At 47.2% G+C, this 17,327-nt stretch overlaps 1 protein-coding gene across 5 annotated transcripts in view; it reads left to right on the top strand.

Moving 5' to 3' along the window:
- The window catches only part of LOC146784025 (SEC14-like protein 2), a 418,275-nt gene that overhangs the window by 73,763 nt on the left and 327,185 nt on the right, over nt 1-17,327 (top strand). The window contains exon 1 of one of the 5 annotated variants that reach the window (XM_085635838.1): nt 4,096-4,359. The exons of the other annotated variants lie outside the window; for them this stretch is intronic. Within the exon in view, the coding sequence (XP_085491964.1) occupies nt 4,306-4,359 (54 nt within the window). The 5' untranslated portion in view covers nt 4,096-4,305. Of the gene's footprint in view, nt 1-4,095; nt 4,360-17,327 lie in introns of those variants that run through there. 5 annotated transcript variants of the gene reach the window in all.

Below are 17,327 nucleotides of genomic sequence, written 5' to 3'. Positions count from 1 at the left end.
CAACATGGCAGTGGTGCAGGCCATCAATGGGCAAACAGCTAAGTGCCCCCTGGTTCTTTGTTTGCTAAGGGAACTAGTCGGGCTTGTCTGCGCAACATGACTTCAGGGCGAGACACATTGAGGGAGTCAAGAACGTGGCGGCTGACGCTCTCTCTCATTTTCAGTGGCTCCATTTCCGGGAGGCATGGCCACGAGCGAGAGCAGAGATGACCTTCCCCCTTCCCGGTACATCTCTGGCATATTCTATGGTGGAACAGCACTTAAGGAGAATGGGTGAACTTTTCCTTGCACCTGGGACCACGAAGCGGTGTAAGGCCTATGTCTCCACTTTTTGGAAAGTCTATGGGGCGCAGGGGCAGAATTTGACTCCTATGGAGCACAGAGTTCAATCATTTGTACTGTGGACAAAAGAACAGGGGAAGAGCCATTTGTGGGTCACAAGCCACTTAGTGGCTGAAAGTCACAATGCTAAACTCATGGGGTCGCAGGATCCAGCTAAGACCTTCCTCATTCGGGCTGCTCTCAAGGGATGGGCTAGAGAACAGATCTGGGTTCCAGACACAAGGGTACCTATCGATTTCAGCACACTGCAAGGCATGTTAGAGGCGGTTGGGAAGGCCACGAATTCCCACTTCGAGGCCAGTCTCTTTGCAGCGGCATTCTGCCTGGCATTTTCGGTGCGTTTAGGATGAGCGAATTGGTTGCTAGATCCAAAAAGGATAGGTCAGGAGACGCTTTATGTAGTCAGGATGTCCAGCTGACTAGTGACTCCCTAAAGATACACATCAGAAGATCTAAAACTGACCAGGCAGGGCGAGGGACAGACGTAGTTTTGCAGCCTCTGGGGGACAAACGGTACTGCCCGGTCGCGCTGGTCAGCAAGTATTTAGCCATCCGCCCAAATTCAGCAGGCTATTATTTAATTCATGCTAATCTAGTGCCACTCACAACATTTCAGGTGGACCGGATCATGATGGCTTGCTTGGTTTTGTCAGGTCATGCGCACCCAGACAAAAGGTTTTCTAGTCATTCGTTTAGAATTGGCTCGGCCACAGCGGCTTTCAAGGTTGGCCTCTCACTAGAGCTCATAAAGAAGGTAGGACGCTGGGAGTCATGTTGTCCTGAGCACTACATCCGCCCGTGATGGGTTGGAACGGGCTCAGAGCACCAACAGAATGATATTGCTCAAAAATTTCATTAAATTGTTAATGTATATTGTGCAGTTCTGCATGCAGTGTGATGTGGTTTGTTACTAGATTAGCGGTGTGTAATGTGTAGCATCATTAAATAGTGTGTGAAAATTTGCATCCATTTATTTTGCCAGGGTTCAAGGTGTAGGTGATCGGCCACTCGTGCGTCGCCAGGTTGGCACAATGGGCGGAACACAGGACTTTAAAGCACAGGTTTTCACAGACACAGATAGTCTGACTGGGGTACCCTGGCATGAGATGGTACAGCCTGCTCAACAAACTGCAGCAGAGGATGGCAGGGGGGAGGCCCCCGAACATCTTGGTCATCCACCTTGGAGGCAACGATCTCACGGTTATGGGCAGAGGGGTATTGTTGCAGGCAATGATGGCAGATTTGGATGAAATCAGCAATTACATTGGGCAATGCGAGCTATGGTGGTCGGAAATAGTCAGGCGAAGGGTCTGGCAAGGTGTCAGGTCATGTGAGGCAATTGAACATTCCCGGAAAAGGGTAAACAGCGCCATGCGCAAGTTCACGGACCAAAGGGGCTTTGGCTTCATCAGGCACAGGCTATTTCATGCCAATACCAAAGGATATTTTGAGGAGGACGGGGTGCACCTGTCAAAGGTGGGCATGGATCTGTTCTTACTGGACCTTAGTGAGGCCCTGGAATTAGCAGGTTGCAAGTGAGGAAAACGACAGTCCTTGTTGGGGGGCTCTGGAGGCGGCGGAGGCCACTTCCAGTGCTTTGGCAGAGTTACTGGGCGATACAGAGGCCAAATGGTACAGAAGGGTATATCTTCAGGAGCACAATTGGGGTGTCAGTGCCAAATCCCAGGGATTCTTAGGGCAGGTCCCTGGAAGAAAATTGTTGGTGCCCCACTAGTCCTTAGGGTGGTTGTAAGCCTTAACAATCTTGGGCTGGCCTTGCAACGCTCCGCCCGAAAAAAGGGCCCGTGTAAGATGGTGGACCAGTGGTCCACGGAATCCAAGGGAGAGGGATTCCATCATAACTGGTAGCACTAATTGGGTTGGCCACAGTGCAATTTGGCTCATCAGGCAGGCAGGGCAGCATAGGTCAGTCACCGCTGCCTACCCTTGGATCGCCCGTAAGCTAACCCACCATGTTGCATACTTTTGTATGGAACAAACCTGCAGCAATCTTTTCCCGACAAAAAATTGTGTTGTGTATTTATTTATTCCATTGTGCATGCTAACTTGGCAAAGGGTGGGGAGTGTTGCCTTTATAGGCACTATTCAGCTACCCGCGGCTCACGCAGTGGGCCACCTAAAATGGAGGCCACCTTAGTGCCACCAACATCACCCTTCTAGTCTTGGGATCCTGGGGAGGAGTCCCACAGCCGTACGCACTGGCAGTGTCATTTCCGGTGCACAGAGAATTGGGGGGAAGGTACTTATACCGCCCCACTGCCTTTCGGGCGCCCTCTTTGTTGCCGGACACGCTGTCTCCCACCCTACCGCATACCCGGCATAGGCCCTCTGTGTGATGTCCCCAGTAGCGCCCAGCACCTCTGGAGTCAACAGAGAAGTGTCTCCTCCACAGTGAGCAAAAGGGATCACTGGGCCCTTAAATTCCCTCGTAAGGGGGAGAAAGCGACAAATGCAAATTAGGCCCAAAGAACTGCTGTGGCACCAGGGATTGCCCTGCCCCAAAACCAGGCCGCCCGGGTCATACCGAGAGCTCTGCTTCCAGCCGGTGGCCTGGAGTCTTTGAGCACTTCCCTGATGGGGGGGGACCCCAGATCCAAGAGAGCTGCCTGCAGAAGCACAGCAGGGCGGCCTGCCCAGAGCTCGGAACCCCAAGTCCACCGGCTCCCGGGGCGACCCAACCACGAGCGCCAGGCAAGGCCTCGATGTCCGGCAGGGTGTAGAGCTCCCGCCTTGAAGAGCTCCGCTCTGGATACACTCCAGGTAGGCTCCAAAAGCTACAGAGAGCCACAGGACAGTAGTGTCATCTTGGGGATTTTTGAGGCCCTGAACAAAAAATATTTTGGGGACCCCTCTTAGGAACAACTTTGATTGTATTACCCATGTTTAACTAATTCAAGCTCTAGGTTGCTTAACAATATAGAATTATACGTTAAAGGTTAAGACAGAGGTACACAAAAGTGAGCTACAGAGAAACTTCATTTCCCCAAGGGACCCCTTGGAAGGTGGGGTCCTTGGCGACTGCCCACATGCCTTAAAACGTCTTTAGCTTAGATGTTTGTCGAAGAAAGGGCCGAGGCATGGAGCAGAAGGATTTTGTAACCAAATCTTTGCTTTCGTATCCACGCCAAAGGGTGCATCTAGCGCCTTCTTTTGTTTGCTCTTTAGCCATGCTACACAGCATTGCTAAAATCCATTGGCAAAAACAATTGTTTCCAATGGCGCGACTTATTGGCTTTGCCAATGCTTTTGTTCGTATTAAGGTCTTCGCTTATTTCGCTCGTTTACATTCGATCGTCTGTATTTCTCGGACTCTCCAGACAGGCGGTCGTTGCCCGTTATCATTCAGAGCTGATGGGAAGGTGAACAAACCGAGCCCGTCCAGCGCTTTACTGAGACCTTCACTGAAGGGGTTAACCAAAAGGTTACAGGTGTTTTCTAGCAGTAGTGGTAGTGCTCAGAGCGCGCATGCTTCTCGTTGCCCCTACGAGGCAGGGCAGGATGCCACCTGTCTGAGCTGTCTAATAAGAAAGCGCTCCGAAAACAGCACAGTGCAAAGAAGACGCATTTCCCCTGGGATACCAAGTATTACGCAACACCGGGGCTCCGGGGACGGGAAAGCTGCAGGAAGAGACAAAACACCGGAACAGAAGAGTCTCTGAGCCGAGAGCGCAGAGAGGGCGGAAGGGACAAGAAGTGAGACCTGAGGAGAGCAGAGGAGGGGCGGGGCACTGAGGGGAGTGGCAGGGCTGGTGCGAGGGTGCGGTTTGGATGCTCAAGAGAGTGTTTCTGCACAAGAGAGACAAAGAGGCGAGAGAGGGAAGGAGAGGTGAGGAAGCAGAAAAAAATATACACAAAGTGAGAAAAGATCAGTGTTACAAGAACCGCAGGAGTCAGACTGAGCCGTATCACTGACTGCCACGAGGACCCTCAGTCTTTGACACCATGAGTGGGAGAGTGGGCGATCTCAGTCCGGCGCAGGAAGAGGCTTTAGCCAAGGTAAGTAGCCATTCATCTGTTCTGTCCGTCTGTCTGCCGGGGTATCACCCGGGCGTTATTATTGTCCGTCTGCCCATTCTTCAATCAGTCCATCTGTTTGTATGCCCATCCTGTCCACATGTCTCTTCCGTTTGTCCACCTGTCTCCGACCATCCCTTCTTCCTACCTGTCTAACCTTGGTTGCCCCCCGGTTTGTTCGTCCTTCACACCTGCCTGACCCTTCTGCTTGTCCCCCTGTCAATTAACCCTTAATTCAAATTCATATGCGTTTCTTTTCAGCGCCCCCATCATCTAGCTATGATTCACCCTATCTCCCCTCACTCCTGTCTGTCCGTCTGCCCACCCCTCCTTCCTGTCCATCCAAGTGTTCCCCTTTCGTCTCTGTCATGCTCTCAGCCCGCCCACTGAGCCCACCGACGCCTTTTCGGGCTGTCTGAGTGGTCCTTCATCAGTTAGAGCCTGATGTAGACGCACCACTCAAGGACACTTACTCCCCGCCCTCCACTTCAACACGCGCCTTTCTTCCCCAGTGCTGAGCTATTCTGAGCAATGAGACTCAGTGCCATCTTAAGGGTTTTTGGGGCCCTAGGCAACACATATATTAGGTGCCCCAGGAAACCCATATTTTAGGGGCCCCTTTTCGAAAACGCTATGATTTTTTTCTTTTTAAACTATTTTCTGCTAATTCAGGCTGGCATGATATAACAAAAAAAAAAGACTTTCTGAAAGGCGATGAAACAAAAAAATACGTCTTCTTAGTGACTCCAAAAATCCCTAACATGACCTGGGGCAAAGTGAGAGCAAGTGAGTAATGTCTAGAGGTGAGACAGAGCGAAGGTTCACTTTCCAAAGGATCCTTGGAAGGTGGGGGTCCTAGGCAGTTGCCCACTTTGTCCATGCCTTAAAACGTCTCTGTGTAGTCACTCAGCAGACCAGTATGCCAACGAGTGCGTAAAATGGGCAGGTACTGTCGAGTACTGAGTACCTGCACTACTCTAATTTAAAAGGGAGAGTACCTGCACTTCTCATCACTGCTGCAATACATTTAATAGGATAGTACGGCACATAAGCAAACATGTACACTATGAAATAAAAAAGGAAACGGGTACTCTAAAGAGTAAGTACCTGCACTTTATATTTCCATATAAATCACTGACACCAATGACTTATCTTTCAGCTAAAGAGTTCACAAGAGTCAGGGTTGGCCCTACATTGGATTTACAGGCACAGCGCCCTAGGCGGAAAGAACATTGGGTGTTTGTTGTGGGGGTGGGAGGTCGTTGTGTTGTGACAGCAGGAGGTGTGAAGAAGATGGGAGGAGGACTGGGGCTTGATGGGGTGCAAACAATTACGCTGAGATACATTAAGGGCTGATTATAAAGTTTTTAACGGGACCTGATTGAGACCAAGTGGGCTGAATGAGCTGCGGTTTGCATGACAGTAAGTCAGGCAGCTCCCTGCTGGGCACCTCAGAATATTGGCGCCCTGGGGTGGGCACATATCGCCCATGCCCAAGACTGACCCTGTCAAGAGGGACACATGATAATCAGATAGCTTCCACCATTGCTTATGGCCATGTCTGAACTGGGGTGGCAGAGTGGGCTAAAGAACGGTGATGGATCAAACCCAGATCTGTTGACTGGGTGTGAGTGTTTGATTGGTTCTGATGCTCCGTCCATCACCACCCCCTTTTGTACCGCTTTGTTCACTACAAGTTGGCAGGGTATGCTCAGACGTGAGTCCCTTGCTCACTTTGCCACTGGATTCAAGCAAGCCTGGCTGAGGACGGCTGAAATGCCAGAAACCGGTCCTAGGAAGCTTGTTTCCGGTCCAGGAAAGGCATGGCTTGGAAGTTCGGGCTGGACTGTTCCCATGAGGCACAGGGTCAGACTGATTTGCATATGGCCATGTCTGAACTGGGGTGGCAGAGTGGGCTAAAGAACGGTGATGGATCAAACCCAGATCTGTTGACTGGGTGTGAGTGTTTGGTTCTGATGCTCCGTCCATCACCACCCCCTTTTGTACCACATATCGCCCATGCCCAAGACTGACCCTGTCAAGAGGGACACATGATAATCAGATAGCTTCCACCAGTCTGAAATTGGATGCGTGTCAACTGGCTGGGCCAGAGGGACACCACAACAAAATGTCTGCCAAAGGGAAGTGAGACTACAGTAAGCACAGCGGAAGACGTATCTGCTAATGACACTTATCTAGCGTAAAGGCCAGGAATTCAGTTCCATGCATCGGTGTAGAGTCCTGTTTGAGCCGAATATCTCCTCTGTCCAACATACTGGCAAAGTAACACCAGGATAGATTAACATACTGGAGTACTGGAATCCTAGCCTTGTCTCAATTGCTACTCGCAGGATTGCACCAATCTAAAATTCACTCAACTGGTCCAGAATTTGCAGGCTAGATTGGCAGTAGGCCTAAGCCACGGAGAGCACGTCATACTAATTCTTCCACAACATCATGTGGGTCCTCCATGATCCCAGAACAAAGTTCTGCCTGCCAATACACCATTCTATCCAAGCAAACAGGTCTCGTTTGTCAAAGACTGCCTCACCATAATCAATGCTAACTTGATAATGGCTATGCATGGACAAAAAGTGACTCGTACCACACCAGCTAGACTCAGTTACCTCTTAAATTGGACCCAACTGACCATCTCGCCTATAATGACTCCGTGGATTGAGCAGCTCACTCTTGGCCACCTCATCCTACCTATTTCTGAGCTCCCCATCACACCCTGCTTTCTTGTCTGCCTCTCCATGCACCCCACTCTGCTTCAACATCTATTGTTTGCTTCACTCTCTAGTAAAGTGGTGGGACACCCCTCGCGTGATCTGGTAGCGACCAGTGTAAAAAAATGTATTAAATAAAAGTTATATAGGTTGCCTGTCCATGAATTTGTCAGTGTGCTGGTCTCACCATCCAGTGTGTCCATACTTCTGTCGTATATACATCTGTCAGTTTTTGATGTCTGTCACACGGCATTCATCTAGCTGTGTGTCCGTGTAAGAGTGACTGTAGATAGATAGCAAGTGATACTCACCGTAAACATAGATTCCAACAGTAGTTGAGGCCAATAAAGGCCAACAGTTCTTTCCTTGTGTGTTCTTACCAGTACAGACGGACGTTGCACCGCCTCTAACATTACACATGATTTCCTGGTGCTTTCTACACAACTCTGTTCCTTTCTGTTTATGCCTGAAGCTCTAATGCCGCCTAATTTCAATAACTTGTTTGTCTTCACTTATTATGGTACTCATTCTTTGAAAATATATTATCTAATATTATGCATGAGTCTCCAGGTATCACATGGTAGGCTATAGCTTACCTCTAATTCATATACATTTTGTAAGAGTGTGTAAGTCTCTCCTGTAGTCCAATTTGTAGCAGTATAATGCCTTAATATAACAGTCCCCAGCCCCATAGTACATTGTCTAACGTGCAGCTTCCTACAAACCTGCTCACCTCTCCCATAACCTAACTTCTGATCTCTGAGAGCCAGTGCTTGTTGGATGTCAACTGCTACTCTGATGAAGGTCTGTTCTCTTCTGGGCATGCCTGCTTTCCCATGCATGGGTGTATGCTATCTATCCAGTCTGTGCTTTTTGTTGTCACTATGCAGGTCTATGCTCTTCTGCACAAGTATGCCCTCCTGGTCGAAGATCAGTGATCCCTGGATGTATGTCAATTCTCCATGACTCAGTCCGGACTTCTTGGGGGTCGGTGTGATGTGTGCTCCCTGTTGCAGGGCTATGATCCCCAATGCAGAGAGGGCACTGTACCAGGGACCTGAGTACACGGGGCCCAGGAGTGGACAGAGTGCCTGGTCCTGGTGTTGGAAGAAGGTCTGGGTAGTAGGACCTGGAAGTACTTGTAGAATGGAGTGGGCAAAGTGCCAGGGATTTGGAATGAGTTTAGTGCTAAGGGAGTGTAGTGCTTGGGCTCTGGAGAAGGCAGATGAACCTAGGCACTGGAGAGCCTCGAACAGGTGTGCTCTAGACATAGCTGAACACCTGGTTTCTGGGGTAGACTGAGTATGCAGAGTATGAAGTGGGCATATTACCTAGTACCAGATAGAGTCCTCGTAGCTAGAGTACCCATACCAGAGAGAGTTTTGCAGTAGCTAGAGTACCCAGTACCAGAGAGAGATTTGCAGTATCTAGATTACCCAGTACCAGAGAGAGTCCAGATGTAGATAGACTACCCAGGTTCTGGAGCGAGGGTTATCTAATTATATTGCTTGCTATTTGCTGTGTATTTTATTTGTATCTCAATCAGACCCTCTCTTCTTCTGCCGATGCCTGTCTCCCCTCATCCTGGAACCCCAGAATACTCCCGCCTCTCACTACACTCCTCCCCACCTTCCATCAGAATACACTGTCTCACTGCCCTCTGCCCATCCCCTCCAGGTACTTGCTCCTCTCGAAATTAAATCTTCTTTCTCTCCCACTCGCTCTCTGAGAGAGACAGATGCATGTCTCTTTCACCCACACGATCAAGAAGGTGCATGTTTCTTTCTCTCCCCTCACTCGCAGATTGCTGCCATTTTACTCACCCCTCTCCAGGTGCGCTTTGTGCCGCTCCCTTACTAAGCGGGTGATTTGAGCCCCCTCTTCTCTCCTATGCAAGGATATCCCCATCTGTCATTTTTTGTTCCCCGTTTTCACTGACAGATTTCTTTCTCTCGCCACACTCCTCCACCAGCATGTGCATGCCTCTTACCCCAGCCAGCACCTGCCTATCCCCCACCCAGCACGTGTGACTCCCTTTGCTATCCCTTTTACTTCTATCATGTGTGAATGTCTGCCTCCCACTACTCTAAACCAGTGCTTAATTTGAGCCAGTGGTTTCCGGTGCGGGCAAAGGAACTTAATTTTGAACGCTGGCACTTATCATTGTCTCCAATATGGTGGCATTGTTTGTCTAATTTAGAGCTGAGCACAATAACTGTTGTTTATTATTTCAATATGCATAAAAAAATGACTGATGCCTGCTGTCCAAGTCATTCTTTTAGCTGTGGGGGCCTGGAATAGTCTGAATTGTCACACTTGTAGGAGCGTGAGGGTTAGTAGTTGTGTTGGTACTATTATTGGCAGCGCTGGCAGGAGCAATGGGCGGTACAAACAGTAGTGGCCTCCTGACGAGGGCCTATGCACTTTTTTGTAATTTAAAAAAAAAAAAGAAATTAAGCACTGCTCTCACCCCAGTATTCAGGTAGGTGTCTCCCATCAGCCCTCTTTGAGTAGCAGGTACCTGCTCTCTGTCTCTCTTTCTGTCAGCAGGGGCCTCCCCTCTTTGCCCCCTCCTCTCAGTTCCAGAACAGTTCTCTGGAGATCTTTGCTTAGAAACCAGCGCATAGAAACATTGCCTGTTTGTATGTTTGTGAAACTGTACACCGTTTAATTCCTGTGAGATTAACACGTCACTACTCATTTCGCATTAGTTAGGCCAGGTGTGCAGTCAAGCGTGTTGCTAGGTGGCAGTGAATTCATGTAATTAGGCGCTGTCTCAGTATTATCAGCCGCGGTTCGTGCAGGTAACAGCGGTGGGGCCAGGGTTAGGTGGGATTTCGAGGGACGATGCAGAGGGAAAATTAAATAAATAATTGATTTTCCCTCTGCATCGTCCCTCGAAATCCCCCCTTACCTGGCCCCACCGCCCCACCGCTGTTACCTGCATGGACCACGGCGGCCTATTAGATCTGGCGGGTTTGGGGTGGCAGGGAGTAATTTAGACATGTACAGTCGCTATTCATGTTTTCTGTGTCGGGGGTCCAATGTGAGATGGAGAGTTGGTATGAGTAGGGTAATATTTTTATTTTGTAGCTATATTGGAGTGCTTGACTCACTCCAACGTCTGCCTTTAATACATTGGAGCATATATACAAGCCCCTATCGCCAGGGGAACGACACTTTTTACGAAGTTCCTGTGGTGATAGGGGCTTCGCCTTATTTACTTAACGTGGCTTAACGCTGCCTTGTAAATAAGGCCCCTTTTCACGCTATGGGTGTTATGATGGGCATTCCACCGCAACACCCATTGATTCTGACGCTGCCTCCTACTTACTTGGGAGGCATAAATAGGAGGCAGTGCCATAATTAGGACCAGGGAGAACCTGGTTTTACCCAGGTGCAATGTTTTTGCGTTGCACACATGAAAACAACATAAGGCTAATGACTGTTTATGTACAGGAAGGTCCCCCTATGGAAACAGATGTGTATCCCGGGCTCACTGTGCCACTGGAATCAAGCTAGCCTGGCTGATGAGGGGTGATGCCGGACAAAACCGGTCCCAGGATGCTTGTTTCTGGTCCAGGGGGGTCCTGGGTTGGCAGTTCGGTCTGGACTGTTCCCATAAGGCACAGGGTCAAGACTGATTTGCATATGGCTCTGTCTAAACTGGGGTGGCATGGTGAGCAAAAGAACAATGGCTATAACCCAGATCTATTGACTGGGGGGAGAATGTTTGATTTGCTCTGCATTCCGTCCATCATCTGTGGGTCTTTTGCTTATATTGTTTTAAATGTTTGTTGGAAACACTATGGGGAATAGCTCTTCACATTTGTGCTTGAGATTCTTCAAGCTTCTTCTTGAGTTACTTCAAGCTTTTTAATGAGTGCTTCATGGCTGTTGTTTTAGGCGGCTTTTATTTCTCTATCAGGGATGCAGGTAGGGCTTAACTTGTTGTTCGTCATGCTATTTTACACCACATTGTTATGATTTTGTCCCACTGCAGTGATGTTCTGTTAAGTTTAGTATGAAGTGTGGTTAGATCAGCCAATTTGTTGAACTCCTTTATTGGTGATGCCTGATTATTAATTGAGGATCAAGGCTAATGAAGGTCTTCAATGCGCGGTAGGCCATTGAATATCTGTTTCAGCTCAGAGGTTTCACATGATTATTTTAACACTGCACAGCAACAGAAATGTGTCTTAGAAATGTTGCTGGACACAGGACGGCATGCGTTCTTCACCCCGATCTACTGTACAGCACACGCTAGAAATTCTACATTTATAAGCAATATTTAAATCATTATATTTCAATACTGGCAACCTCTGGAGTTAGGGTCGCGAACGTTCTCATAGCAGCCAACACTTTAAATGTAAAAAACATTTCAGTTTGGTACTATTAGACCCCTCTCATACTAATCGAATTATATTTTTTTCCCAGCCATCAAAATTATGTCGTTTGACCAGTTTCAGGTGAATGGTTTTGTCAAACACATTCGTGTTTTAACCACTACTTACTCCTTGAATCTAAGGCAATCCGAGCTCTCTTTCAAAGAACCACTAAGCCTTCCATTGTTAACAGCAAATTGGTAATGGGGCTCTTTAGCAACAATTTCCAGGTTCCCAAGGATTTTGCACCCTCCTTGCACCCTCCTAGTCAAATGAAATAAAGGATGGAAATTGAGCGCTCCACGTTGTTTTATAGTTGTAATTACAGAGCCGTCTAATTATGTATACTCTATGTGAAAGATGATCACCACAAAAGAAATTGGGACAAAGATTCAGTATATTTTACAGTTTGAAATTTGGGGCTTAAGTCTTTGCATCTAATCCCATGATCCTCCCTCACAACCTAGTATGAGCACTTGTGCATTGCACGCTTTGGCATTAAGGAAATTGTGGAATGTAGATCTTTAAAACTGCATTTTTGATTTCCTATAAATCATTTTTACAGTGGTTGTTTCTCATACTTATTCCCTCACTATGAACATTGCATGCTTTGATGCACGTTTAGCGCTGCTTCTGTCTGGACCAGTCAAGTGCAACTTAGATATGCATTGAAATGTGAGAAATACATTTGCAAAATGTCTAAATACTTGCAATGAAGCAACTACCACTTTACCCTAGTGTAGTGTACGTCTCAGGCAAAATAATTAACGTTCAAACAAAAGGAAATTTTAAACAAAATGTTTGTGAATACCCAAAAAGTTAAATTTTTGTATACACTACTTACATACACTAGGCCGAAGGAAATCCCTTTTTGTGTGCAGACATTAGTGGATTACAGCCATTGTGAAAGGTACATACTGTATGCATGTGCACAATGCAACTTACTCCAGCCTTAAGTTACACTTGCACCTAGAGAAAAGATGTAGATCAGTCCCGACATTCTGCTGTGTTCTAAGCTTGTGGCGCTTTTCACGTTGTTTTTACAGTGCCTCACTATAAGTCCCCAGTACTTGGTCCATGTTCCTATAATGTGTTTTCTACCATATCTTGATCTGGATCTCTATTTTCTCCCATGTACTGGGCCTCTATGCATATGCTCTATTTTCACCCCCTTGTCAGGCCTCTTTGCTCTTACTCCATGCACTCTCCCCGTTTCCACGCCTCTCTGGAAAACAGCCATCACATTGCATGGGTTACAACGCATGCGATTACAATGTGGTTGTTACAACGACCATGTTGTTACATTGCAGTACCATTACAAAGCGAGTTGTTACAATGACTTGCTGTAGGGGGCGCTCTAAACTAAAGAATAGCATAATTTACTATTCCAACACCTTCCCTACTGCTGCAAACACTGGAGTTGGAATAGTAAATTATACTATTCCTAAGTCCAGCACGCCCCCTACAACAAGTCGTTGTAACGACTTGCGTTGTAAGGGTACTGCGATGTAACAACGCAGTCGTTGTAACGACCGCATTGTAATTGCATGCGTTTTAAACGCATGCGATGTAAACGCCTATATTCGCCTCTCTTCATATAGTGTCTGAGTGCTTCTTTGTCATGCTTCAGTACACATACTTTGTTGTATCCACAGTATCAGTGGGAGGCCTATGTGCATACATGCACTATCTTCTCCTGTGCCAGGCTTCTGTACACTCAGTGTCGATGTGCTCTCTGTACCGGGCCTTTGTACACATGGACTTATTCCCCTTTGGATTGAGCCATGAACCAACTGACCTTTGCGTGTGCCCACGACCAAAGCATGCTCTGGACCTTTGTTTGTTTGTGTACGACTGGCTAGAGCCGCTGCCACAGTCCAAAAAGCAGTGCCCTCGTAAGATGTTTGAGGCATATTTTGAGGTTCCCTGTTTAGAACAGCATTAAATGTATTTCAGATTATTCAAGCCCTCATGATGCCAACCAATGTAGGCTGAACCTTTGGAGACGGGGCTTGCAAAAGCAGCCAAAAGCTGAACCTGTTCCATGTCTACTAGCTAAATAGCACCAATGAAAGCTTGATTAAGCAATGATTAAGCTATTTATTTTGGCACAATGATGTATATTTCTTTTGTCTTGCAACTGAAGTATTTCACATGGAATTCAGTATCTATGATGAAAGCATTGGTTATAAGTAATATATAGTAGTATGTGATTAAATGCAAACGAAAAATAGCGGCACTGCATCACCAATTTCCCCCGTCTGAAAGCTTACAGAGCCATCACAAAAAAAAATCCAGCATTTTCCTTCATGACAATCCAGAAAACGTTTACTGACTGTTGTTGCTTACGTCTAGATTCGACTAACTCCTTCAGCTCGTCATAGACACATCACCACCTTTCTTCAAATTCTATTTCTTCCTTCTTTTCAATCCCTTACCATTAGCTTATTTCTCTCCACTGTTCTGAATTCTTTCCATTCATCAATTTTGATACCCTTATCATAAAAAAAACGAATTCCAAAAACTCACAGAATGGGCACCAGGCAGGGTTGCCCCCTATCCCCGCTGTTATTTGCTCTTGCGATAGAGCCCCTGGCAGTGTGGGTTCGGAGTGATCCGGTCCTTCGGGGGTTCGACTGGTCCCAGTCGCGTTCGGACCGAATAGCTTTGTATGCGGACGATGTCCTCTTTTTCATTACCGATCCCTTGAACTCGGGTCCTCGTATACTTGAAATCCTTAGGGTTTTTGGAGGTACCTCGGGCCTCCATGCGAACCCCGCCAAATCTATTTTATTTCCAGTGTGCGGACATCAAGGATGCGACACCTGGGCATCGCACCTTTCCCGGGCGATGGAGGGCTTCAAGTATCTTGGCATATATACTTTCCCTTGTCCGAAAGTCTTCTGGGCTCGCAATATCTCCCCTTTAATGGTTAGTCTTCATAACAAAACCACTGTGTGGTCCTCTCTCCCTGTACGGGCGGTCAGCCATTTTTAAAATGGCATCACTGCCCCGTATTTTATATCGTCTACAGAATTATCCATACCCCATTCCGCGTACATGGTTTGCACAAGTAGCAGCCATACAAAATAAATTCATGTGGAACGGAGGCGTGGTCAGAGTGGCGCTCCGCACATGTACACAATCCACATATTGCGGCAGGATCGCCACAGCAGATGTTTATGCCTATTATGTAGCGTCCCATGTGATGGTAATAAATGAATGGTGGTACTGTTCCCCCACGGATCCAGCATATTCGGCGGAACATGCTGCTATGGATCAGGTCCCGCGCCTTCATTTATTATACAGCACGGTTTGCCTCGCTCACTTACCACCGGCCGGCAGAGTGGTGATACAGCTCTGGCGGGTCAAGACCCAACAGATGGGCTGGAAGGGGACGCTTACTCAAATGACCCCCTTATGGCAGGGCACATATCTCCGCTCTGTAGCAGTATTAACGGGGTTCAAAGGGTGGGACCGGTTCGGGATTTCGACTCTTGGCGATGTAATGCGCTGCACCACCATGAAATCTTTTCAGCAATTACAGACCGATTTCGATTTACAGAAAACACAATTCTATAAGTTCCTTCAGCTCCGACACGCACTTCGTCCCCAGATCCACACATTAGAATTCCTCCCTGAGTTTCAACCATTGGAGGGGCGACTGCTTACAGGGGATCTAGGACCTCACAAGATCAAACGGGTCTATCAAACACTGACAACCTATTCACCCACCACACTGGACATGACAAGGCTTGCTTGGCAAGCAAACATACCTGAACTCACTGACGATGATTGGGCCGAAGCCATCGCCAGCCCTAGGGGTGCAGCGGTGTCCATGCGCTTTCAGCTTATCCAATTTAAATATCTACACTGCGCATATTACACTAGGCTACTTCTATGGCGGATGGGGGTTATTCCGTCCCTTGTATGCTTGAGGTGTACTGGGGAGGAGGGGTCCTTCTTACACACGGTTTGGAGCTGCTCGGCGTTACAGCCGTTTTGGCACCGAATTCGCTCATGTCTTCATGAGGTGCTGTCCTGGGATCTCCCGCTCGACCCCCGCCTTTTCTTGTTACATGCCACGGAAGATATAGGGGGGAATAGGTATAAACAACACCTCTTGTTTTTAGCTCTCGCAGTGGCCAAAAGAGATATAGCCCAAATGTGGAAGGCACCATCACCCCCAACCCTGGGTAAATGGGAAACTTAACTGGACAAATGTATGGGGGCTGAGATTGCTGTTTTCGAGGCCCGTGGATACCCCGCTAAACACAGCAAAATATGGACTAGATGGGCAGATTATTGCGGTATCGACCTTCCCCCCACTGCCTGAGTGGGACCCCTGAGAATTGTCTTGCTGTGTTGTTCTGTATTGGTATATCCCCAATGAGAGTTTTTAAAATATGTGTAAGTAGTATATTAATGTGGCACACTATGATGATTGCACCGCTTGTACAAACTCGGAGACTGGAACCTGTCTGTAAGTTTATCGTTTATGACACCTACGTGTTTGGTGGGTGTTGTTATTTGTCAGAAATATGGTATTGATACAAATTAAGCCTACATCGCTGTGGCCAATGTGGGGCTGCGACCCCTATATATTGTGAGATAACCTAATCAAATTTGTTCTTAAAGACAAAAACTCACAGAATAAAAATAGGTTTCAATATAGTGCCAAGTGTCCACCACCAACCCCACTAAGCCATTTTCACACGGCAGGAAATTCTTTCCCTATTGCTTCCCGAAATAGACTTGTAATATTCACATATTTGTTGATCTCCTTACTCTTAACTGGCACAAAAGTGCAACATTGCAGGGCGTGTAATGTTTTGCAAGCTACACCTTCTTTTGTGAGCAAACTATCTTAAGGAAGCCTAAGTTACAAGTTCATAGCGCTAATAGCAACTAGTTCTGTATTGGCAACTAACAAGGCACCAGCTGTGCTGGTGCGAGTTTATCCCCTCAGGTAGACAGCTTTCTAATCAAGTCATTTGAAATCACTCCTACAGAGTGGGGTCAAGGCAACACAAATACAGCCTACTATTTGTGAAGCACTATGTTTAGCTTTCCTCGAAAACCCAATTCCCTGGCTATCTAATTTATCTACATAATGCACATCAGGGCACATTAAAGCTAAGTAGCAGTTCCCAACCTAATTTGCAGGAATCTTGAAATAAGCATTTTTCCATCCTGCACAAAATCCTTTAAGTCGGATGGCAGGTTCTCTTTTGCCAGAACACGGAATAGCCCAACAATGGGTTTCAGTGTGTACAATTTAAAAGTATTATTCTCATCATGTGTTTAAAGCTCAACACCATCCGGTGTACTGTATCACACAGTTAAATTTACAGAGCAAATCTCTGCCCAAAAAATTGACGGGGCTCGCATCACGAATCACAAACTGATGGTCCTCTTAAGGAGACCAAACTTCACAGGGTTTTTGGTTGAAACTGGATTCGCTTTGTTTGTTTACAACACCTACAACTTGGACATGCTTTCCCGAGAGGGGCAGGTTTGGAACTTCCACTCTTCTTACAGTACAATGGATATCACTGGTGTCGATTAAAAAGTACACTGGATAGCCATTCAGCTCTCTTTCTACATATGAGCTACTCTGGTCTACGTCAAAGACTGCTCCAAGCAAGCAATCTTCTTCCCCTCTCAGGCACCATTATCGTGATTGATCGGATCCTAAATTGAGGGTGATGGGAGAAAATGTTCTGGTGGCTCGTGGAGGGGCATGGGAAAGAATGTTCCGGTGACTCGTGGAGGGGGATGGGAGAGAATGTTCTGGTGACTCGTAGAGGGTGATGGGTGAGAATGTTCTGGTGCG

This window comes from Triturus cristatus, chromosome 11 (genome assembly GCF_964204655.1).
Source record: "Triturus cristatus chromosome 11, aTriCri1.1, whole genome shotgun sequence".
Classification (NCBI taxonomy): Eukaryota; Metazoa; Chordata; class Amphibia; order Caudata; family Salamandridae; genus Triturus; species Triturus cristatus.
This window is presented reverse-complemented; position numbering and strand designations above follow the sequence as displayed.